This window comes from Phalacrocorax carbo, chromosome 2, assembly GCF_963921805.1.
Source record: "Phalacrocorax carbo chromosome 2, bPhaCar2.1, whole genome shotgun sequence".
NCBI lineage: Eukaryota > Metazoa > Chordata > Aves > Suliformes > Phalacrocoracidae > Phalacrocorax > Phalacrocorax carbo.
In genome coordinates, this window is record NC_087514.1 from 28454805 (window position 1) to 28481556 (window position 26752).

The 26752-nt window shown below is 39.2% G+C and overlaps 1 protein-coding gene across 1 annotated transcript; it reads left to right on the forward strand.

The window, feature by feature from the left end:
* The first annotated feature begins 7828 nt into the window (after window positions 1–7828).
* On the forward strand, window positions 7829–26550 carry CALB1 (calbindin 1). The gene is made up of 11 exons (XM_064442440.1): window positions 7829–8052; window positions 8371–8447; window positions 12990–13064; window positions 17882–17965; window positions 18054–18110; window positions 21111–21188; window positions 23628–23683; window positions 23775–23814; window positions 23903–23956; window positions 24083–24154; window positions 24547–26550. Exons 1-11 carry the CDS (start codon window positions 7971–7973, stop codon window positions 24658–24660), a joined length of 789 nt encoding a protein of 262 aa, XP_064298510.1. The 5' UTR covers window positions 7829–7970; the 3' UTR covers window positions 24661–26550.
* Window positions 26551–26752: the final 202 nt, after the last annotated feature.

The window sequence follows — 26752 nt, forward strand, 5'->3', positions numbered from 1 at the left end:
CCTTAAACTTGTGCTGGCTCCCACACCACCGGTATTGCATGAGGCACGTTGGGAATAGCCTTGTAATCCAGGTCGATCTTGATCAAGAAGTAACAAAGAACTTTGTGAGTTTGGAAAGAGGGCTGTGAGGCTGAAGTTGTAAACCGATAACAAGTTGGACACACTGCACTGTTGTGTTGTGAAAGCCTAACGTTTAGCTTCTGTTTGTTTTAACTTGCTAACATTTTCCATATTCTGGGTGTTGTAAATGTCATTTCTTTCCACTATCACAAGGCCAGGCCCTGATCTTTCCTCAGAAAAGGGTCCAGCTTTAATATTAAACCTGCTCATCATAATTTCACTGCAAACCTTGGACAATTTGATACGTGGTTATGTTATGAATTGTTGGAAGGAAAGCTTCTAATCTTGAACACTGGTGCAGTCAGGTGGAATGGATTCAATTTTCAAATAAAACAAAAAAGATGTTTTTTAATGTATCATTTACAAGCTTTCAAGAAGTCACTGTGCTTATCAGATGCTGAAATAATTTCCAGGAGCTACTTAGAAATAGCTGTCAATTCTCCTCAGAAGAGATATGCCTGGGAGAATGAATAAAGAGATTCCTTACTAAAGTTCTCTTTTCTGATCTTGAACTCATCTACAAAGTAAATTATTTAAATTTTTAAAGAACATTAAACTTTTTCTTAAAAATAGATCAGAAGGATGGAAAATACTGTTAACAAGTCTGCCTTCCCAATGTAATGTTCTGTTTTCTTGATAAAATCACACGTATTTTTAAATCTGTGGATAAGCAAGGAGATAAGCTGGTCGAAATATGAAAAGTAAAAGAAAATAACTAGAAGAATGTAGCAGTCTATGTAAAAAGAGTTCATATCATTTGAGAGATAAATAGCATATGGAAGAGTTATTCTTCCTTTGATATGCAAGATTACCAGCCACTGATATTCAGTGAGATCTGTGCATAACAGTGGACCCTACAGATGAACTACAGCTGTTGGTATTTTGCATGGGAAAAGTAGAGTTACACGCCTGCTCCTGTAGACTTCCAGTTGCAGTGATCATTGATCGCACAGATTTCTGTCCGTACTAAGAACTCACATTGCTGTGCAGCAGCATGCAGTGACTGAGATCTTTATTACTTACGTCATTTTTTGCTGAGCTAGTTTTGAGTTCAGCAGAGTTGAAAGATGAACCTGTTCACCTTATAATATTGTTTGCTTTATTTATTGTTTTTTTCCATATTACACTTTGAGACTCTCACTATGTAATTTTATGGCTTTGAAGTTTGTGGGTTGACCTATAACTGTAATAAAAGAATTTGGAATGAGATAACACAAGTTTTTCCATTATTTACAGAAGGTTGAGTCTACTTATTAAACACCTTCATATTCCATAACTTTGCTAAAATGAATAATTCTCCAAGGAACCATTATGTTGTGGTAGACCCTTGCAACACACAGATTGGATGGCATAGGGCTGTGCTGTGAGCTCAAACAAGAAAAACCTCCAGTTTAAATTTTTAATTCAACCTTTCTGAAGAACACTGCATTTCCTAGTTACAAATTAACAGTATGTTTTCATCCTGCGTAACTCTTCTTGTGTTGTGTTTCTCGTGATTCACGCTCTTCTTAAAGAGCGTAAGCTCCAGTTAAGGGGAACTATGGAGAAGAAAGGGCAGCATTTTGCTCCCATTCTGTTCACAGGGAATTGACCTGTAAACACAGCTTCACTTGGGTCCCATCACATTTAACATACCCCTAAACTGCACCCCCAAGTTTTCGTCATACAGTCAGCTTTTTCTCCAAGTAGAACAATGCCCCATGGATGTTCCTGGGCTGCAAGCAGGCATGCCCCAGGGTGCACCCCGCAACCCTAGGCCCCCACTCACACAGACTGCTGTACCTGTGGGTGTACTCTGGAGTTTCCTTTCAGCTGTCAGCTCAAGTTTCTTTCAAAAAAAGAAAAAAGTCAGTGCTCAGGAAGTGAGGACTCAGAACAGGGACCACTGATACACACCCAGCTCTCCTCCCATTGCGGAGCTAATGCTCAGCCAAAGCATGCATTCATCCCTGTAATCTAGACACAGTCTGAATGGCTAGGGTGAAATGAAAGTGTCCTAAATACTCAAAAGGATCCCTAAAATCCTCCAAAGAGACAGACAATCCTCCTAAATCAAGATCCTAAATTTCCAGCAGTCTCCTAGTAGGATGTCTCACAAGATGGGTCTCTGAAACCTTCAGTAACCAACCACCAACACCACCAGTAGCACTAACATTCCATTTAACTACTTGCTACACTATTAAACTGTGTTGAATTTTCTTGGAATTACGTGCAAATATGCATTATCCAAACAGTAAAAAGATAATAAAAACCTGGTCTGGCATATATCAACATAAGCCACTAAAAATCCCATTGAAACTCACTGGAAATCAAGAAAAGGACAAACACTGATTTTCATAAACATTGGATCAGACTCTCAGAGAAAGCACTGGGTCCAGCCAGCTGCAGCCCACCCCCACTCAGTCTGTGCCATGCAGAGAGCTCAAGGCAACAGCTGAAAATTTCCTCATGCCAGGGGTAGCTTTGGTGGTAACGGTAACTTCACAGTGCCTCACACCCCACCAGTGTGAAGGTCTTATGGGACCATGGCAGGTGGGTGAAAGGAGCTGCTTTCTCCTGGCCTGAGTTAGGTCATCCCTGAGGCTTTTCTAAATCTTATAGTTAGGCATGTATTTGCCTGCAAAATACAAGAAAAAACAGTTAAGCATTTTCTTGAAAAAGACGGAGCTAAATACAAGAATGCTGCGTGATTTCACCTTGTTTCTTCTTGGTTTCCCAGTTGGTCTATAGTATTATAGAGCATCAAACAGATCCCCATTGACCCCAGGCACTCTTCCTGGCAGCACTGATACATTGACACCCCAGTACGGCCTTTCCTACATCTGTAGAACTAACACATTTTTGGATTCCTTCAAACAAGCTGTTCCCCCATGCCAGGAGCTACAGGCTGTCATGCTCCCTGCCCTTGGGAACTGCTGGGCCAGAGGGAGGTGCAAGGCCAGCACCACCCGCGAGGCCTGTGCTGGGCATCCATTTGGTCCTTGAAGGAAGGGAGCTGCAATGTGAAGGATGAAATGCTCTGATGGCTCCGAGGATCTTACAGGGTAGAAATACATGGCAAAGCATGGTTGCATGGACTTTGGGCCTTCTAATACCAAGGAATCTGTTGTTGAGCATTGCTTTGTCATCAGCACGCTGCTCCTTGGAAAGTTATGGATGAGAGCGTAAGGGTATAAAATAGGTAAAAACAGAATGAATCAGGCTCTGACTTCATCTGTCAGAAGGTTAAGGCTTGGGATGTGCTATAATCTGAATTTACAAATGGCTTACCAATTTGCAGTTTATATTAAAATACATTTCATGCCCTTGAAATTATTTTGGACAATTCTGTCTGGTGCATGAAAAATATATTTCTATATAATGCTGTCTTTGAAAAACAGTGAAGGCTCATGTAAATCACTATTTACATAACGTATTTCCTGTGCAAATAGTGGCTTACCATAATGACTGTATAAGCCAAGGACAGCTTAAGATAGAGTGTGCACTTCAGTGCTGCATTTTCTTTCTCATTTTTAAAGAATACAAATACTGAATGAAATGTAGGTAAGGAAAAAAAATCAATAAATTATTCTGCAGTATTATCCAAATATTTTGAAAAGGCACATTCCTCCACCATGGCCAGCCATACTTGCTGGCAGTTGCACACAACTGGAAGCTGCCTTCTAGAGCCCAGTGCTACCTCTGCAAAATCTTCCACAGCCCAAACCAGGTACCAACACTGTTCCAGCTTTTAAAACCTTATCCCTCTTCCAGTTATGATGTTTCCTCAGATACATATTTTAATGCAGGAGTGTATAACAGTGTGAAAGACTTTTTCCATATCACATAATCATGAAAAGTTTATAATTAAAATCTAGGGAATCACTTCTCTCAAAATGCGTTTTAATGTGGTGGTTCTCTACAAGAAGGCAGGACTGTAGCGAGGAATTACAGCCAAGGATCAGAATTTCCTTCTGCATCTTTCAGGACTGACTGTGCTGCTAACCATCCCTAAACTTCAAATGGGAAGAATAAGTTGATAAGGAAGTCCAGCTACACCTCAGGATCACCCATGAATTTGTCCTTTCAGAAGAGTGGTGACACAACAGTCCTGGCCTTTGACTTATCTTCTGATCGTGGACTGAGAATAACTGAGTAAATAACTTCTGTTTTCCCTGCAGACCATTTGTGTTGTTTATGTTTCTCATTTGAAAGTTCTTACATTTGGATGTCTTTTGGCCTCTGCTCATCAAAATTCGAGTTTGTGATGCGTCACATGATGCTGAAATATCGGTGCTTTCTGGATGAGAATTACTTATCTTGTTGTTCCTTGCTTTTATTTGGGGGATAGTTTAGGTTGAATTGCTATTATAATTGGCATATATGATTTCCACACATCTTGAGAAACCCTGGCAATATTACAGCTAGATGCTCTCCAGAGACTGAAGACAGAAATCTGGTAGTCAGAACTAGGAAGTCTCAGAAAACCCACATACAAAAAAAATTTTAATGAAAAGCATTTGAAGAACAGCTATGAACAACAAATATTTTCAAAGAAAATCATAGTCACTTAGATTCTGGGTCAAGTTCCCAGCTGGCTTCAGTGTAGCGTTTCTGACTTCTGCCAGATATGGATCTGGTTCATTTTTTGTAAGGAGAACTTCAAGTAGCTCTAGCTAAAATGAATGACAAGGCTTAGGCTTCTCAGTGAAGTAATTCATTAATCAATGTGTATATATGCATATCTCCATACATATAATTTCTGAAAATATGAAGAACTTTGTCCTTGTATAAAGCCCTCTAGAGTCACTGAAAAAATTTGCCTGGTCTTCTTTGGGTTATGGATGACATCCTGTATATATCTGCATTTTTAAATCTTTTCCAGTGCTTCCTCTTTCGATGGAAATTAATAGCTTCTTGGTGTTGAAATAACCGGTTTCCAATTTAGTTTTGCATAAGAAGCAGAGTCCACTGGGATTAAATATGAATGGTGGTTTGGTAATTCATTAATCATGAAAATATGGTGTGCAGTTAGTAATATAAGTGATTATTTTTGCATGGAAATGCAAGTCTGCTACTTTTATGCCCGTGCAGGATGACTTCAAGTGCAGCAGTGAGAACATACAAACCCATTCACCTCGGTATACCATTTTACAACAAATGCACAAACATACATAAATGCTCTGTAGACAATACTGATTTCGTAGATGTTAGCATAATGAGAGGTCAACACGTCCAAGTAACCTACTGGCACATGATTATACATGTGCCTGGCGGGGAGAAGCAGCATATTTTGAAAGTTCCTGTGAGACTTTCTTCAAACCCTCCTGGCCACATATGACCTATGTAAAATATTTTATTCTGAGAACTTTTGAAAATGTAAACGTTACATCTCCTCTTCATTTAAAAGTCTGAGCAGCCAGATGGACAAGGTTGCGCTAGCCCCAAACAATGCTGAATTCTTCTTTCCTATTCAGCTACAGACTTCTGGGTCAGGGAAAAGGAACAAGCACAAGGTTTGATGTGCCTTTGGAAAATGGCATGCAGCAAGGAGCAAATCAACATAAGATGCAAGTCAGAGGGCTGTTGAAATAGGTTCAGTGCTCAGTTTCCATTTGTGCAGGCTTGCTGGAAGCTGAAATCCTGCACCGAATGGAGTAATTCAGTACGCTTGGCAAATAGAAGGTGCCTCACTGGCACAGACCTCTGGTATCTAAAAATGATGGAAATGCCAGTTCCACCTTTATCTCCTTCCATTGCCCTTGCATCACTGGCACCCCATTGTCTTTTCCAAGTACAAAAGATAATCGGAAGCTCAAGTCACTGTGGTTCTGCTTGTCAAAGCCAGAGCTCTGCCATGCCCTTGCTCCTGGTAAAAAAAAACAACCCTCATGAATTCTCTCTTTCTTTTGTCATCATTGTTACTTTATGGAAATGCATTAGATTCAGATTTTTATTTTCAAGTCAAGAGGTAGGCAGGCTACAGAGGTTTCAGGATCTGAAGTTTACTGCTCTGAGAACGCTATGCCCGAAAAAGAGGTCCTAGATGGGAGATTGACCCAGCCATGATATTTTTGTATCTTCTTTACGTGTTGAAACACAAAACCTGATTGTTAAGAAATATTTAAAATTATTCAGTCCTTTTGCAAGTGTATAAAGGTATTTGTGGCTGTAAAACTATTCTGAACACTTTTCACTAATACTTACAAATATTCTGAAATTATCAGATTTTTGTGCCTTTCATCTTAGCTTCTGCTTTGTTCAGCAGCTCTCAAAACACAGACCAACATGATGTGCCTCTTGAATTCACAGCCAAACAGTACCAACAGAATGACAGAAAGCTGCACATAACAGGTGGAGAAACAGGAGAATGGAAAGATGGAGGGAATCAAGTATAAGGTCTCATGGTTACTTAATCACTATGCCCACATCTTGTTCCACAATGCATACAAGATTTCAGCCACCCAATCTACTGAAATCCCTCTCAAGACATGTCAGCTTTTAACAAAGCATCCACCTCTCATCCTGCTGTGTTATCCATCCCCCTTGGCATTTTGCTGTCTTCTGTTCTGTGTTATCCCATTGGTTTTTTATCCTCATGCTATATGTGAGTCTTAACATACTATTGTCCTACTGTTGCTCATGTCAGACACTTAACACATGGAGACTCCCGGGTTTCCCAGTTGTTCTCATCCCCCATCTTTACGATACTTCCTCTTGTATTTGGCAATGTCCTGTCAGCCGATCATCTTGGCTATCAACCCATGCTAATTCAGTGTAGTATCTGAGGGATATTGCCAGAAGGAGGAGGGCAATTTCAGTGCTTCAGAGTACCCAGGTAATCCTAATGACTAAAATGAGTCATCCCAAAAGGGACTTAATTGTTATTACTGGTGAAATACCATGTTACCACATTACAAAAGGAAGATCACTGGTAAGGTGCTCTGTCCTCTCCCAACCAACCCACTACTATAGGAGTGTAAGTCTCCAAAACTAGTCTACCAAAAAGCATTCTTGCCCAGTCAGAAGTGACTGTGGCAGTGTCCCTCTCACCTCCACACTGGGAAAGAAAGAGCTTACTAATGAAGTCTTCCATACTTGCCTGTTGAGATGAAATTATCTGCTAGGGCAGTATATTTAAATTTACCATGCCTCTTCCCATGCTATCTCAATATGGATATCTCAATACCCCATGGTATCTCAGTGGGAATATCAGTTTAAAGGGTTGCAGTGCTTCAAAGATTAAGTCTGTGTGGAGCTATCTGCAGGTCTGGTTTGGGGATGGAGCAGTGAAAAATGGTGCAACCAAAGCTGCACCCCACATGGTGGCCCATATGGTTTTTTGTACCAGGACATCCTGCAGTGCTGTTAGCCATGCTCTGACATCCAGGACGGACCCTTCCCCAGATGGAAAGGCGATGGCTAAACTGGGACTCTGGGCTGGTCCCCGTGGCCCCCCGTTTCTCACGGGCACACTCTCCCACAGCGAGGGGACCCGAAATAACTCCCGGGCCACCCAGCGCTGCTCCCTCTGCTCGGGGGCTTCCAGCCGGCACCAGCAGACCCCGCACTCCCACCCACCCGTAGGGGCGACCGTCCCCGGGGGGCCGGGTAGGGCGACCCCGGCCCCCCCCGCGCAGGGCGGGGAGGCCGCGCCGGGCCCCGCGGAGAGGGAGGGCAGCGCCGGGGGGAGTGGCCCGGCCGGGACGGCCCCATAAATAACCCTCGGCGGGGCGGCGGCGGGAGGAGCCGTCGGAGCCGCCGCCGCAGTCGCCGCCGCCGCCGCCGTGGTCGTCGCCGGCCGCGGGCAGAGTCAGCACCGCGGACAGCGCCCCCCGCGCCCCCGCCGCGCCCCCCGCGCCCCCCGCACCATGACGGCGGAGACCCACCTGCAGGGCGTGGAGATCTCGGCCGCCCAGTTCTTCGAGATCTGGCACCACTACGACTCCGACGGTGACTCCTTCCTCCCCGGGGCGGCGGGGGGGGGGGGGGGGGGGGGGGGGGCGCGGGTGGGAGGGGGGGCAGGCCCGCGGGAGGCTGGGGGGGGACCCCACCGCTCCCCGCCCGAAAGCAGCCCCGAGCCCGGCTCCGCTCCGCGCCCGCCCGGCGCAGCCCCGGAGCCGTCAGGGGCTGGGGTGGGTGCCGGGGGGGCGTGCAGGGGGCCGCTCTGCCGGGAGGGAGCGCGGGGGCCAGGGACGTCCCTGCCAGCCCCGAAGAGCAGAGAGAGTTTGGCGGGAGCGGTGACCACAGCCGTAACTCTTTCTGTTGTAGGCAATGGGTACATGGATGGGAAGGAGCTACAAAACTTCATCCAGGAGCTGCAGCAGGCGCGGAAGAAGGCAGGCTTGGTAGGTTAACGTTTCGCCCCACTTTTCCACCTTCTCCAGGAAAGAAGAGTGTTCTTGAGCAAACTCCAGTGCCCCGGTTCCTTCTGTTCTCTTGCTATCACACTGGTCATGCACTTGCCTCACCAGGCAAAGGGAAGTAGCTCGGTTAGAAATCAGCAGGTTGCAAATGAAATAAATCGTCTGCTTTGGAAAGGCGAGGCCAGGGTCCACCTCCCTGGAGAGCGGGTCCTGCTCACGTCTTGCCAGGCTACGATCTGAAAAGTCAAGAAATGCGTGGACGCTACTCTTTTGTAATGGAAGGGACCTTATCCCACTGCAATTAATCTTACCTGATCGGGATATGTACTGGCACTAAAAAGGAAAAAAAAAAAAAAAAAAAAAAAGGGGATAAAAACACTTCAAGTTAGTTGGACTCTGTTTTACTTTCATACCGAATGGGCAGCATGGGCTGAAATGCATTTGTGCCCCTTGGTGGTCAGTAAATAGATCTGCAGATGAGTGCTCACCACTTTTTGCCCTTCATCAGTGTTGTACACCAGGAGGATGAATACCAAATCCTGGTAGTTTAAATTGTTCGGAGAGACAGCAAAGTTTTTGACAATATTGTCAAAAACAATTCTGTGTATGAGTTATTAAAGCACTAATTATAAATTTTCTCCAAACTATACCCATGTGGGGAAAAAAAAAAGAGAGAAGGGGAAAAAAGAAGGATAGAAATGAAAGATTCAGTGTCAAGTTTTGAATTAAAATAGAAGTGAACCTTTTTAACAAATAAATTGCCTTTAAAGTAATTGGTTTCTAAAACAGGCTGCTTAGCATCAAACTTAAATATAAAACCTGATTAAGTCTATCTAAATCAACCTGTGCTAAAAGACTTCTGAAGTAACAGAAAATATAATTTAACTGGATGGCATGGGGGGGGATATAGATAACACCCTCATAAGAATATCTCCAAACGAAGAAATAGCTTTTCAATAATCAACTTTGCTTTAAAAATTGCTGTATAATTTAGAAGTAAATTAAAAAAAAATAATATGCTTCTTAATTTATTTTGTGGAAAATTGTATCATGCTTTTAATTGTCTGAGTGTAAACTTCACGCATCTGAAATTCTGTCTCCCAGCAATGCCTCTGATGTTACTGAGGTCTTGGTACCAGTTAGTTCTTATAGCCATTGATGTAGGCACCCGTTTTCATTAGTGTAAGTTTAAACTAAAATTAAAACCCTAAGCAACTAAAAAAAAAAAAAAAAAAAGAAAACTGGGAAAGGAATGTGTTTTTTAGAGGGAAAAATTCTTTTTTTTTTTTTCTTTCCACAGAAAAGACTAAACACAACCTCAGAACCTTTCAAGTATTGCAAAAGAACAAATCTCTTTTCTATATTGAAGTGCAGGAAACTTCAGTATACCCATTGGAAAGAAGATATTAAAGCCTGTGTATATTTAGTATGAATGGCATTCTTAGTAGAAATGCTGATATATTATTCAGTAGTTAAAAAATTAATTAGATGCTTAAGGAAAAAATATTTATCATTTTAAGATCAGATTCTTTTCTCTCAAAGCAAGCATGCATCTCTTCTTAAAAACAGAGCCTGCTCTTATAACACAGAAAAGCCTTTCAGGATCATTCTTACCTGCTACAAATGTTATAATTTATGCTTTTTTTAAAAAAATAACCTCTGCCTGTATCTCACACTATATTTTAAAAATGCTCAGGTGTTTAACTGAATTTTCCTTTCCCATTTCTGTGATTCAAACCTACCATCGGAGTGTTCTGCTGAAAAGAGTAACCTACAGTAGCAACATCAAATTCAGCACTTTGTTCCATTGGCTCTGCCTTTGGTAGATGTTACCTTCATCCCTGAAGTCTTTTTCTGGATTATGGATATATGTCACCTTAGGTTTCAAATCTAAGCTGATTCTTGGATTTGAAAGCTCATTTGCCAAACAAGCATCTCATTAGTTCGTGTCTTGTCTCATGGGATACTAATTCAGTAGCTTTGAATTTCTATTCTTTTGCCAGAAGGGACACATTGAGAAACTAGTGTAGGTTATATGTCATTTCCTCAGCTGTCCTTCTTTTAACACCCCAAAGCTGCTTCGTCATCATTAACTTCTGCATTTCAGGTCACTCTCCTGCTCACTATTTTTGAAATATTCAATTATGCATTCTTCATAGCTGGATTTTACATCAGTCATGCCATATGCATTAAAGAATTACATTGATTCTGTCATCAAATAAGATGGTTTAAATTTTCCCAATATTCTTCCCAACTACAGAACTGTTCTAATTATGTTCTAATTCTAATCCTTTTATTAATCCTCTCAGCAAGCCCGTACTTTCACAGTTGCTTTTTCTCAGACAGAGCAGTGGCATGCAGCCTGATTCATGCTAGTCCCAAAGGCTGGACATGTACTTGGAGGTGTTAGGGCTTGGGCTTTTCTTTGGCTGCACTATGTCTTTTCGCTTCATTCACTATGGTAGATAGTGAATTGATCTGATATACTTTCGGACATTTTGAAATAACTGCCTCTTTTTTAAAGATAAAAGCTATGTAAGTATATAAGCATAGCTTCCACTTATTGCTCCCCCTTATGTAATACCTTCCTTATTTAGGTATGCTGATCACCAAAAGAAGGTGTGGGGTATAAGTGACTAGCACAGAGCTTGATAGAGGGTCAATAGGTGGATCTCGGCTGAAATATTCCACATCTCTTTCCCACTTTCTCTGCATATAGAGGCAATAACAATATTTCTCCGCATAAATACATTATTTAATAGATGTTTATGCATACAGTCATGGAAGTGTTTCTGTAGTGCCATCTATACTTACATTTTCAAATCATATTAAAAAAAAGCTATTTTTTTTCTACAGCTCCGCTTGGTTGGATAAGTGTTTCTTAAGTTTTAAAAGGAGAGACTGAGGTGTGAGTGGCTAGTTTCTTAATTTCAGACACAGAGCACTGCTTCTGTATCAAGTTTAGGACTAGTCTTGGTTAAACTTAGGCAAGCTCTTTTGACTGAAAACATTTATTTGAATAATATAACTTGAATAACTCATCAGGCAGCTCATGAGCAGGTGAAGTGAACACCAAAAATAAAAACCCCTTTCTGAATAATGTAGTGGAGGATGAGCATCCTGTTTTGTTTAACCTGTAATGAGCTGTGCCTCCTTCAATGGCTGGACACTGTCTGGCACTGCAGAGCTGCTACTAGAAAGAACAGCAAAATATTTAACCAGGACTAATTAAAATCCAGGGGTCTAAATTCTCCATTCTATCTGCTAAGCAAATTTGTCCCCACTTTGGGATCATTAGATGAAAGGTGACATTGAAGAGCATTGTATTAATAACCACATCTCTAATTAAAGCCATGGCAAATTACTAACCTGCCATGGATGACTTTGACAGAAATAGGATACTAGGCCATGATTTTATCAGCTACAAGGAACTGACATTTTAGTTAGCTTTGGTAGTTGAAATTTGGGCCAAACTGCAATGGACTTTGTGCAGCTGAGATTCCCTGTGTCTCCAGTGAGAGAATCACTTAGGTCCTATATAATCAGATCTATTATAGCAACTAAACTCTTAATTTCCAAAGACTGCTGTATCTTTATCTATAACCATAGAATTGTCCAATATTTAAATACAACTGTAGTCCTGATTCTTGCTGCGTGGTTTTACTAGCTTACACCTCTAAGAAATATAGAGAGTGTTAAATGTTTAATTAGTATTGAATGTTGATGGCAGCTGATACCAAAACAAGGCAAGTCAAGTTGAAGTGTGAAATCAAATATTTAGATATTCACCCCAAGCCTGGCACCTTTGCCGTAGCCTAGAGTGAGGACAGCCTTTAGAGAACAGATGTCTAACGGGTATATGAAGAACAATTACGCTGGCTTTACTCTGTCAGATTTAAGGTACTGCTCAAAGTTTTCTCCCTCCTAAATCTGCCTCTCTACATTTCAGCAGTGACAGTTTGACTCTGTTTTTATGAACCAAATACTTGACTGAAAAATATGATATCGTGATGAGTTCTTTTAGGGCTATTATAGCATCCATTGTTCAGGAAAAATGAACCCAAAGACGTGGAAAGGCTATTTTGGTGTTCAGATGTATTATACTGAAATGTTTCTTATTGTGAAAGATTTTGCATTGCCTTCAAGTTACTAATTTAAAAATGAAAGCTGAGAAAATAATTGCCTATGAACTTCACTGTCATCCTCTTAAACAAAGGAGCTCTTATACACATCTTCCAACACACTTGCCTTTATAATTTTTTCATTCTGTAAACTAAAATAGGACTTCTAAGTATTTAGATGCCAATCATTCACACTGATTATAATGTAATTCCTTAGGAAGTAAAATTCATCACAATGACATTATTCATGATAAAAATTACTCAATTTCATTTAAACTAGCTGCAGTAAGTTTGAGTACTTCATTAAATGTAGTGTATTATTTGGCAACTAATAGAATATTCAAGTAGGTTTACATGTTTCTCTGTATCTTAAAGTAATGATTCCCTCATTGTAACTTCACAGGATTTAACACCTGAAATGAAAGCTTTTGTGGACCAATATGGGAAGGCTACTGATGGAAAAATAGGAATAGTTGAGGTAAGACTGTTACTTTATAAAAAAAAGACTGACATGTTTACTTGTAGAAAATACATTGAGCACAGAACAATGTGAGTATAAGATGTAAATATTTTGGATTTTTAGTTACACAGAAAATTTCTTCCCATCTTAATATCTTCAGTATTTTTTTCACTAATGAAATTTTTTTCATTAACAAAAAGTAAGGTATTCCTTACCCCTCTCCAGACATTTCACTACACTTCATTTAACTTTGTACGCTTTATTCAGTACAAATAAGCATTAACAGCAATTCAGTTTTCCTGCAAAGCAGGTAAGAGCTCTATTTTAGAAATTTAAATTGTGAAAGGTAATGTGATTTATTTCTACCTATGATTTTGAACCCTTTGGCTCTGTCACCACTCCTATAGTGAGGACAACACACAAGTGAATGCAATTGGGCAATCACTGTATATAGTCTGTTCTAAAAAACACATATATGGTAGGAGAGCACGTTAATCCTGTTAAATTAGATCAGGAGTTCTTATAAATTCCTTTCTTGAACTTTAACAGAGCTTCAGGCAGAAAATTCCCCTATTCCTTACCACCACTTTCTAAAGAGGGCAAAGATAACCGGCGCTTTCTACACATGCAGCCGCTCAACAATTGTATAATTTAGACAGCTTCCTAGGAAGGGAGAGCCGTTGTGTTTTCTCTCGCTTTCACTGTTCAGTGCTGCAAGTCATAAAGGAGAGAACGCGGGGTTACAGCTTGAGAAGTCACTTTTTCAAGCCTAAATCTACGACTCATTTATGTCACTCTGAGTGCAGTAAGACTTATTATTAAAGTGAGACTTTATTATTAAATGCTATTTTTTTTCCCTGATAATAAGAAATCTGACCTAGAGAGCTAATTAAGAAACAGCTGGAAACAAGCCAGATCTGCAAAATTTTTCCAGTAACCAACTTTGGGTCAGTAGCTAATTTTAAAATAGAGGACTGACTAGAATCTGTTAAAATCAACAGGAAATATCGCTGCTGAAATAATAGATCATTTCAGGGTATCTTTTCTCCTCTGTCGTGTGTCTGAATTGCATAAACTTGTTTAAATGCATACATAATTATGACTACATTGCCATGGAAATATGAAGAGTTTGTTTCACTTGCAGCTATAATTGATTTTTTAAAAATGCATCTTTTGACAATGCTTAGCATTGATCAAATAGTTCTGCATCTAAAAAGGATTAATGCTTGTTTGGACTAACAAATTGTTTGGCTTCAGACTAACAGGTGCTTATTCATTTGGTATTGAAGAATCCTATTGAATTTAGTATTTTTTAATATGTGTAATAGCAAGCATCGGATGCGAGACGGAAGTGTAGACAGTGCCTGAAAAAGACTGTGTTTCTTTGCTTAGGAAAGATAACTGAAAGTTTTACCTTTCAAATTCTATTTCTGATTCTACTGTTGACTTCGTGGGTAAAGGTGAACAAATCTGATAGGACCTGATATGGTGCAGTGCTCACCACCCCCAGTGAAGTGTCAAGCATGCTCAGCATCCACGGAAACCATTGAATAGTGACAGTACGCAGTTCAGTGACTGAAGGGACTTTCTCCCTTAATATAGCAATTTCCTAACCCAATAGCTATATTTTATTTCACTTACCTCAGCATCAAGCTTGATTTGGAAAGTGCTGATGGGACTCAGATGAAATGTGTTGTACATGTAGAGCAGTATGATATTAAAGTTAGTATTTGGACTTGAGTCTCCTTCCTCATAAACAAACATGTCCCGTAATTCCAGATTGCTCCCATTTACATAGTACGTGAAATGTTTTTTCTGAAAAAGTGTATGAATGCTGTTTAAAAGAAATTATGTAAAGCCATTCAGACTCCCAGCCACCACAGTGAATAACCCCCATAGCCAACGGAAAATATCCTAGCGAGTAACGAGTTTTCAGGAAAGGTCTGTTGACTGAGATAAAGAGGAGGCCTGGGTGGCTTCACAGAGGAAGGAGTGGATTTTCAGCTCAGATTAAGTGGCAATTCTCTTTGCAAGCACACTGCAGTTAGTTCACTAGCTTTTATCCAGTGCCCTGCAGCTAAAGGCAGTGTCTGACCTGTCCACTTGCTTGTCTTGTATAAGGGACCTTTCTTTCACCTTTTATACTTATTCAGACCAACACCGTCACTAAAACGTGGGTGTGAAACCCAAGGTTTTGAAACTCAGGACTGTGGTAATTCCACATTCAAATTATTTGAAGCTTACTGCTGCCATGAAAATAACTACTTATTAGCCTAAAATATTCTTTGCACTTCCATTCTCTATTACAGGATTTTAAAAAGCAAATTTACTGTTTTAGGTGAAATGAATTTTAAATAACATTAAATATCAACAGAATTTACTTAGAGAATGATTTCTAGAAAATAGTTCTGATATTGTTTTAAGTACTGAGAGCATTTTTTCTGCTAGGTGACCTATGAAGACAGACCTCAGCCTCCAGCTGAGCAGAGAAGAGTCAAGCCAGTTTCAGGTTTTGTGGTTGTCCTCTATTACTCACGATGCAGAAATAGCCAACATTTTCCATAAAAATAGCAGAGCTCACAGAAACGCTCACTAAACTGCTCTTGCTGCCATACATGAACTTGTAGCGGTCTGTACTCTTATTCAAACATGCTCATGGAGTCCCCCTACGCTTATCCTTACAAAGAAGTTATCATCAGAAATAGCACCAGGTTTCCATCTTTCCTCTCTGTAGTGCTATAACGGAGACTGGGAAGTTGAGTCAGTTTCCACATGATCTCCTCATCCCTTAGTAAGGCAGAGTTTTCCACAAAAAGCAATTTCACGCTATTTGATGCATGAGCTTAGAGAACTGGACTTCCCTTTAGCTATATTGTTTCTATTACGAAAACACTAAAGACTTTTTTGGCAGAAGCCTGAGCTAATGCTGGATATTGAGCTACTACATCTTTGTAATGTCAAAGCCTGTGCTTTCCCCTGAGACTTTTAAAGGGTGAGAAGTATAGCTTAAAATAAGGTAATTTTCTTCCAGAGGTAATGTATTCTGTACCTCAAATATAGTTTGGTACTTCTAGTAAGCTGTTAATGATTCTTTGGAAAGTCACAATTTTCCATTTGCCCTTGTACCTTGTACTATTTTACAGTGCCCTTGCAAAAATCACCAGAGTTAGCTATAGAGGTCCCATGAATGACATCATAATTTCCACACATGTAAACCCTCCCTCATTGTCATAATCAGTCCCTTCCCCTGAACTGTGCTTATTATTATAATCAGTTCTTCCATTCAATGTTCGTTGTTGGGTAGGAATGTTGATTTACTCTAAAAATCAAAGCTCCCCTGCCATGGGAGAAATAAATAAATCTTTCGATAAATCAGTACAAAGTTACACACATTTAGCTATTCTGTACATATGAGCATATAGTTACCCACACGTGTATATGCTATTTATAATGAAGTAGTTTCTAAAGCTGCTGACAAAACCACATTGCTTAAGTTGATTAGGTTTGGTGTTCAGCCATTTAGCAAAAGCACGCAGAACACTCTGATGGACCTGACAGTCTGTCATCAGCTGCTCCATTTTTATAAGGAGAATGCACTGGTGTTTCTTTTCAGTTGTACCAACACTTCAATAATATAACTGATTGCTTGCACAGATAATTTTAGAGAATTGAGAGATCTGTCTCCGTATCTTTGTCGTGCCTGTAGGGTGAGAGAGAGAGCTGAACTCACCTACTACACTGCTGGAACCCAGTAAAAAGGCCTGAGCAATTAGGCAATAGCACTGAAATAGGCAGAACAAGCATTTTGAGGGTGTGCAATGAATGCAGAAAACCAAAAAATTTGAATCAAAATTTTCAGATGGAGCTCCGGAAGTCTGCAGATGTCATTTTTTCATAAAAGAATGCAGCTAAGAAATCTGTCTTTCTCCATTTTCTCTTCCTAGTAAGCACAGCTGGTCTATTCTTCAAGTAAAAAGTTTTCCTTAATCAAAACACATTTCATACATTTTGAGGACAGAAAAAATATTGAGCTTTTGTTAAAAACAAATCATGATTTTACATTAAATTATACAGCATAGTCTCCATCTTCTACATTTGTCACTTGCCAAAATTGAGTTATAGTAAATGAACATTTTCAATAATCAGTACAATAATGTCTGATTTTAAAAAAGACTTTTGCAGAGCAAAGGCATTGGAAGAACCACCCCTGATTTTGCAGGGCTAAAAGCCCTTTTGATTTCTTTTTGGTATTTATAGCTCTTCTTGAACACATCTCTGTGCCTGACAAATGATCACCGGTTGCCATCCCCTTACCCTCCCTGCTTTCTTTTTTTGTCCTGGCTTTTTGATATATTTTTCTGTTTTTCTTACAAATGTATTCTTCATGTCAGTGTTCCTCTCTCCTCTTCCTCAGTATCTGTGAGTAGTCTATTTTCCTCACTTTCATAATTCATGGTCCTTCACACTTATCCTTTAAATAGCGTTATGCTTTCCCTTCGTGCTAATTCCAAAGTTTTCACCTCAGGTCCTAACTCTGCACAGGTGAATTTTTTCCCCTCTTTCCCCAGCTACCCCTTTGGTAAAGTGCTGTCTCACTCCCTTCTCTCAGACCTCAGTTCTGTTTGGCCTTGATGAATATAGCAGAGATGCAAGCCAGGAGTCTTTCAGAGGCATCTTCCAAACATTTCAGCTAACAGGATGAAGCTTCCTATGGGGCCACAATAGGGCATTATCAGCACAAAGAATTTCATACCCTTTTAAAAAAGTTTCATGCTCTTTTACAGGCTCAGCTGGCCTAATGAAGGATCAAAATTTAATCTTAAATTCTGTTACAGCTTGCTCAGATACTACCGACAGAAGAGAATTTCCTGTTGTTCTTCAGGTGCCAGCAGCTAAAGTCAAGTGAAGATTTCATGCAGGTACAGTATGAAAAACTGCCTTTTGTAAAATCATCCAAGACCCGCTTGCCATAAATTTATCATTAAAGCATTCCTCTTCTGATTGCAGACATGGAGAAAATATGACAGCGACCACAGTGGCTTCATTGATTCTGAGGAACTTAAGGTAAACCAATACCTATGAGTATGCACGACATGTGAACAGGCGTTGGATTACAACCTGTGCTGCTATCGGTTTCTTCAGGCCCACCCGTGCATGTTTTTGCATCTCAAACATGACCAAAAAGCAATATGATTAGCTAACGTTTTTATCACCAGTAAATTATTTAAAGTGAAACTCTAATCTGATCCATGTTTTTTAAAGTGTGTTTTAATTCAGATCAATGTTTGTCTCAAGTGACATAAGGTAGCAGGTACTCTAGATTAGAAGTAAGAAAGATTAAGAAAGCAAGATAGGCCTCTGAAAGCTATGTTGTTCTTTTTGTGGTACATTAGGGATGAGGGCTGTTTTGCTGTTTTTCTTCCTAAGGGCATCACTACCATTAATCACTATGCTGCTGGACAGATCACGCTCTCTCAAGTATCATGTAACCCTACAGTTTCCACTGTAATACTATTAGGCTAACACAACTGGAATTGTGTTGCCCTTGCTTGGTTAATTTGGTGGGATTTTGGTATCAGTTTAATTCGCACAAGGAAGAGCAGAACTGAGATTATTCCATTAGCCATCTCAGCCTTGCAGAATTAACAAGCCTTAAAACTAGAGTCATAAAACTAACAGAAATTTGGAGATGCTGAAGAATCACAGAATAGTTGGCAGGGACCTCCGCACATTATCTGGTCAAACCCCACTGCTCAAGTGGGGCCACCTACAGCCAGTTGCCCAGGACCATGTCCAGATGGCTTCCAAATATCTCCATGGATGAAGGCTCCAGAACCCTTCTGGGCAACCTGTGCCAGTGCTCAGTCACTCTCACAGTGAAGAAGTGTTTCCTGATGTTCAGAGGGAGCCCATGTTCAGTTTGTGCCCATTGGGCACCAGCCCGGCTCATCCTCTTTGCACCCTCCCTTCAAGTATTTATATATGCTCACAAGGTCCCCCTGAGCCTTCTCTTCTCCTGCCTAACCAGTCCCAGCTCTCTCAGCCCTTCCTCATAGGAGAAATGCTCATATACAGCAAACTCTGAGTAGAAAGGTGTTATTTTCCACAGTTCAGTTGCACTTGTTACATTACTGTAGCTTTAAATTCAGATGAGTAAAAACAGTTCATGGCAAGAGAAAGACCTAGTAGTGTCCACCCATCTAATTTGGACTATTTTGCCCATGTGTGGTATTCTAAAGAACTACTACATATGCTTTGTTAACTAAAGCACCCGGAGATCAAACTGTCTGAAATACTTACAGCTCTTCTGTTCAGAAGACGAATCCACATCAGATAATTCACATCTTTTTTTCCTTTTCCTTTCCTCTTTGGGATTGGTATCTGCATGACATTTGCTGCGGATCCTACCTCAAGGTAACCCTCAGGCAAATGAGCCCATTCTTCTGCTGGCTGGTCACAGCAGGTTGGCGTGTCTAAAGTTGGTAGGATCAGGAAGAGGCCAGGCATGTAGCACTTGAGAACTGTTAGACCATGCCTTAAGGACTGTTGCCAGCTGCTGTAATTTCAAATAGACTTAAAAAGGCCAGGCTGATTGAGGACCAGCTGAAGAATGAAGACATTTTAACTGGATCCTTAATGGACCCATCCCTCTTGTGCTGCAAGATTTTGTCTGCCTCAGAGAAACAGGCCATTTTAACATGTTGAAAATAAGACATAAATGTCCAGTTTTATTTTTAGATCATTATTTTTTGACAAGCCCAAACATTTAAAGTATTTGCTATGTGACGAGGTCACCCACTTACAACTTTGTAAGAGAAATTTAAGCTGGAAATCAGGAAACCTTTCTAACAATAGTAAAGGCAGCGGAATACGTTGTCTAAGGGAGAGGCAGACTCTCCATCACTGCCTGTATTTAGGAAAGGTTCGGCAATAGCTCAGATCAGACAGTAACTCAGGAAATTTAGATATAGATGATCCTGTCTTGAGAAATGGAGATGGGCTGAACAGCCTTTCAATGCCCTTTCCAGTTCTATTTTCCATCAAAGCACACAAGATTAAACATGCCTCCGTAACGTTCATTTACAACATTTCAGTCATGTTCTTTGTATACAAGCGGCCAGAAAGGCCTTCCCTTCCAGCACAGAGGGGGCCAGGCTGGAAGACCTATAGCAGGTATCAGTAATATGACAATTGACATGGTTGCATTCAAGTTCAAGAATGTTTTCTACATACAAATAGATTTTCTTATGAGCTACCCCATTTTCTGTCTTAAACTGTGGCCTGAAATTCCACAAAGATACTGACGCTCCAGCTGGTGACAGTAGTGAAGTACTTCATTGAGCATTGACAGGTATACAGACATCGAGGTCTCGTAATGCCCTTGTTAAATTGATATCTTTCTTTTTTAATGTCACATATTTAGTAGACAAATTTAAACCACTGAATGGGTGGCAACAATCTTATTTTTTAAAGTAAAAATGGCTGGTGTTTAAAGTCATGTGATATTATATCAGATTCTCATTTTTAAAAAATCCAGTGAAACTGGCTGCACACATTTAAAATACAAGGTAGGAAGGAGCAACATAGGTTAACATTCACTTCCAGCACCAGGTACTGCCATAGGCAAGGAAAAAACTTGATTAATCATTGATCTTTTCTGTAAAATTGTTCCTATGTTGCAAAAAGTGATTAGGCATCAAAGTTTTCAAGGAAGCTCAAGGTTAATTAGTTTATTTTACTGATAGAGCTGATTAGGAAGCAGTGTACTTGAAAGCCAAACTATTTTTTCCAAATTCACAATACAACAAATGGCATAAAATGCAGAAGGTTTTATGAGTCACTTTTTCCAATAAAAATATTCAGTATACTTGAATTGATCAAAAGAAACTGTTATATTCTTAGCTGTTAATTACTACTTCTCTTCATCCCTATTAGGAACTTCAGCAGTAAATACTAATGTAGAGTAAAATAGTATTTCCCATTACCTTAATCTAAAGTTAGCAAATCAAGCATTTTATACTGTAGATGAAAATTCACCTATTACTCTTCTATTTATTTTAACAGAGCTTCTTGAAAGATTTATTACAGAAAGCAAATAAGCAGATTGAAGACTCAAAGCTAACAGAATACACAGAAATAATGGTAAGATAATTTACAGGCATATTTCCTCAAGACTGGATTAATCCAAACTCTTTATCTTTAGCCACTGGAAGGCTTCAGATGACTTGGAGCCCTACCAGGCCCTAATCAGGCTTATATGTCATTGCAACAGAGAGATGACTGTGGCATCTAGCACTGCAAGTACTATTGCAGCTACAGAGCTTTGATGGGCAGTTTTCAGTGCTGCTTAAAAAAAAAACAAAAAAAACTTTGGTATTTTGAATCTCCTTGGTATTTATATAATATCAGACCATACCATACTATTTGCCCCTGTTATGCTTCCCTGTGCCATTAGTTGTAAAACTGAAGACTTCACAGTTCATAGGAGAAAAATTGTGCTGTTCATAATTACATTATTATGTTTAGATCGAATGATTTTGGGGTTACTTTCTATGTTTTGCCTTCCTACAGTGCTGTAGTGTCTGTCTCTTGCCTTAAAAGCCATCACTGCATAGTGACTTCTCAAACTGACAAACATCTCACTCTTTCCTTCTTCCCCCCTTCAAGAAGGAGAAATTGACGTTTTAGGTACACATTAGAACAAAACCGTCACTTCCCTGGCCTTAAATCAGCCCATCCTTGGGGCACTTCTTCCATCCCACAGCTATGGTGCTCCATGGTAGGGACCAGGATAGGCTTCTGAGTGGATGTTTCAACCAAAAAACCAAAAGACTCGGAAGTCTTGTCTTCAGGAAGTGCATAGCACTACATTTTATGTTTTAGCAGCTTGGTTTCATTCTAAAATATTTTTACAACTAAAAACATGCTAGGTAAACACACCAGCCTTCAAACTGACCTGAGAATGGCTGATCAAAACTTGTGTTTCTCCTGGAAAAAGTCTGCTAGTTTGTTGGACCAGTATAAACCGTTTACCTAGAATTGTCACTTTTGTATCCTTTTCGTTCAGGGGGCTTTTTGACCTTCATCTTAAAGTGTGCTCTAAGTTCTGGCCTCTGCAGAGAGACACAATGACAGAAAATTAACAGCAATAAGAAAAAAAAATAAAGCCAGCTCTCTCATAATCTCCTCAGAAACTAGAAAAGACGACTAATAGAAAACATATGGTCCTGAGCAGCTGCAAGCAGGCACAGCCAGCCACTAACAACTCATCGAAATACAAAACAAGTTGACTTCACAGCTGCCACTGCTTACCTCCCCCAAAAGAAAATCTCCTTGCATGGGAAATGGATGCAAGGCAGATGCTTTTATACAAGGAAAGGAAGCGTTAAAAGGAACCAGGATGTTGTGTAGAAATAGATGTTTAAAGAATTGTCTCTTCCAGTCTCCTTTGCCATTTGTTGTGTATTAACGAAGCAAAATTGGGTCTTTTTTCATGGCATTAATTCTATCTTTAAAAGGATATACACTTATCTCAGTACAGGATGTTGCTTTTCCTCTTATCTAAAAATTACATCGAAAATTACTGTGATGGAAAGTGATGGGATGGAGTGTGGGTGGTGGTGTTTTCAGCACAACGTCTGACAACGTTTTGTACAGTTTGCTGCTTTCGTGACTCTTTCATACAGCAAAAGCAAAATAATACTTGCAAGTAGAAAAATGGAACTACGCAGCCATAAAAACTGGGAGAGGAAGTCCCACATAGGTGTAATATCTCCATCTATTTCTAATAACGAATACAAACTGCTTGTGCCACTCAGGCAGCAGGAGCTCATGCTTTCAAGGGCTCAAAGGAAAACACTTTAATACAATAGGATGATTAAAAATTATTATCAATAGTATTCACATATCTTGTCAAATCACATTAATATATTTATTTCTATAACTTCATTATAATTATTTGGAGACATTTAATTTCCCATTTTCATATCATCAACAAAATGTGATCATCTACAGCATCTGTTCACTCTTTTCTTGAACTATATCACAGAAACAGAATGTAATCTTTACATAAATATTTAGACCTAGCAGTCAATTGAATGAAATGTCTATTATTTTCAGTCTAAGGAATTGAATGCCTTGGATTCTATTGAAGTTTACCCAACTGTTGTTTCACCTTTATGAATAGAGAATAATGATGCTACTATCAGATTGTGACATGAAGTCAAAAGTACAATGTTATCATGTCAAGAGTTGTCTCATTTATAAATAATCACATGCACATTTCTCATATGGGACACTCATCACTGCAGGCAGGTTAAGACCTACCTTACGATAGGTTAATCAGAATTGTTCATCTGGTTTCTTATCAGAGTTTTGCAGTAGAATTAATTACTAGAAATTACTTCTTCAGTACTTTAAATAAATATATTACACAGCAAATGTGACAGATTAAAACCTGGGGCCATCATTTCAGCATGAAATAAAGGCTAAATTTAATTGAATTTAAGTTTTCCAAAGAAGCATCTTCTTCATTATGTTGATTAATTTTGATTAGTAATGCAAAATTATATATTCTTTCAGCTCAGGATGTTTGATGCAAACAATGATGGAAAGTTGGAGCTTACTGAACTGGCCAGGTATGTCTTCTGTCTCTTTTCACAAGTATCACCCACCAATCCCTGTTATGGAAACAGTTAAATATTTTGACCTTTGTTTTTCTCTCCAAAGACTACTCCCTGTACAGGAAAATTTTCTTATTAAATTTCAGGTATGAATATTCACATTCTTAAGGTAACCTGTTACCACCACGCATAACTGGTGTCGTTAATGGATTTTTTTTTCCTTTTGGAATTTAGGGTGTCAAAATGTGTGCAAAAGAATTCAATAAAGCCTTTGAGATGTACGATCAAGTAAGTCTTCAAAAAACCTTTTTATTAATTGTGTAATTAGATGGCACTTACTTTCTGAATTTGTGGAAAACTAGCCATAACCTCTGAAATGAAAAATAAATGTTTAAAATTAATGTTATTTTTCAGGATGGCAATGGCTATATAGATGAAAATGAACTTGATGCACTACTGAAGGATCTCTGTGAAAAGAACAAAAAGGTAATCCTAGAGGGCTTTTTTCTCCTTAGAGATTAGATTTAATTTGGATTTTAAGGACACTTTAATCCACCCAATTAAGATAAATATAGAGCTTCTAAGTCATAATACAACTAAAAATCTTGGCAGAAGTCATAGCAGTGTAAATCCTGAATAGGGGAGTTGTGATTACATAGCGACACTGTCAAAAGCTTCCTTCTGAGACATCAGCTATCAGCAATCTAACATATGGGTACAATATGGATAATATACAAATACATAAACAACATTTGCAATGTTACTGTTGGACAGGCTGAGAATACCCTTGTTTTGTTCTCGTTTTCTGCCACTGAAAGCAAACTTGTTCATGCTGGTAACTAAACAGGATTATAAAGCATTATCTGTTCTTTAAATAGGAATTAGACATTAACAACCTTGCGACATACAAGAAAAGCATCATGGCCTTGTCTGATGGAGGAAAGCTTTACCGAGCAGAACTGGCTCTTATTCTCTGTGCTGAGGAAAACTAGAACTCTTCTATCATGTCCACTTAACTAGTGATGTACTCTATCTACACAATAACTGTGCACTATAAGGGAATAGGCTGTATTTTTAAACTGCATATAGAAAATTAGCCAGGATGTGTGGCACATTCCTTTCAGTTTCTATACTGTTTGTAATGTACAGTTTTTGTAACAATAAGATTGATAAAGAGAATGTCTATGTCTGGGCCAGTCTGTATATTCAAAAAGAAACTAAAATATGTCAGGGTTGGTTTTGGTTTTTGGTTTTTTTTTTGCTTTCATAAACACAGCTGGAAAAAATTAAACCTGCTGACATTGCTGTGGTCATCATATCCTTTGACACTTGCAACATTTCTCCTTGTTGATCTACATAACAAAAAGGTCTACAGATCTCTTTTCCAGTTACAACTAAATGCTTTTTAATGCAAAGCATGAATTCAGATGACATATGATTTACATTTGAAACAGGAAAGAGATGTTGGCATGTCTGATTTCCAAAATTTACCAAGGCACTAAGAAATATTTTCAGTTGTCAAACCACCCACTTAACAGGTCTGTGCTCTCTGAAGTTTTTCAATTACTCTTCACATTACGAACTCATAGCATATAGACAAAGCATTCATCCGGGATAGATCTCCACGCAGTAGTTGACAAAAATATAGTGTTTTCAATCTAGCTGTTTAACTTTACTGAATTTAAACATAGGCACTTCAGAAATAAATGCCTTTAATCCGTCTTGGAATCCTGGCTAAATGACAGGTAGTATAGTTAATACACAGATTAACATATGATAATATAAGTGTACCTTTCATGACTATTGCTGTGTCAGAGAATATGACAATCCATTTTCTAAACTATTTTCACATTTTGCAGGTTATAATTATTCTAGTAAATTGCTGTTTTTACATCATATTCTGTGTAATCTATAATTAAATTTAATATCCTAAGATTGTTGGTGTCTAGTCTGTCTATCTCCTGGATTGTTCTTCCTGTACCATGTAAAGGACAAAACAAATATTTAAAAAAACTGTGCCTCCTTGGGTCTTACACTGAATTATCAATCTATAACAACAGTATTAAAATTTAACACTAAAAGAAGCAAAAGTTCTAGTACAGATTTTATACCAATGCAGTAATTTAGTTTACATGGTGGGATCTGCTTTTTGTTATGCTAGAGAGGTATTTTCTAAATGGGAACTATAATATGGAAACAGCCCTGTCTTCTTCCATCTTTTTTGTCTTTTTGGCCTGGCTCCCTTTTTACTTTACACCGGTTTTATGCTGGACAACTCCATGAACATCCAGGTTCTTGCTCCCAGTATGTACTGGTGTAGGAAGGAAATCGGACTGTGTCCTAAAGCCAAATAAAACTATGTTGCCTCCATGTACAACTGTTTCAGAAGCAATTCCAGGTTAGCAGATTAGCTATATACAACTTGTCAGATGCATCTCTGCGTCTTATTTAAGAGGCAGAAGTAAATGCATTTTATTTGAAATGTGTCTCAAACAATGAGGCTCCGATCCTTCAAGATTACAGTCACTGAACTCCCAATGAAAGGAATCCCTGAATTCCTCAGGTGAACTCAGGCAACTAAATACCATTTCAGGAATGGTCTAATGGCCTTGGGCTGTCTCCAGTCTGAGCCTTGTAAAGTTAAGGAGTAAGTGGTGCAGGACAGGGCTTTGCTGAAAAAAAGCCACAAAAACACCCAAAAATAAGATTAAGCTAGCTCACTTTCACCGCTTTACTCCCACTCCACGCTCAGTGATTTAACTTCTTACCAGCTTGTTCTCCTTGTTTCTCCATGCAATGTGAAATACAATTGTGTATGTTAAGTGAAGGAACAGTGAATCTGCCTATCAGTACAATAAATTATTTATATTGTTCATACTGTGCACTTGGAACCCTGGATTTTGCTTCATTTTAACATTTTAAAAGTGTAAAGGTAAAGAAAAAATACAAAAAACTTGTAAGCAAAAATATGTGACTGTTTGCCAAAATCATTACAGTGGAAGATAACGTGTTTAAAGTGTTTTGACAAAAATCTGTCTTCCTGAACATGAGCGAAGTTACCTGTCAAGATCTGTTCTACTGCTG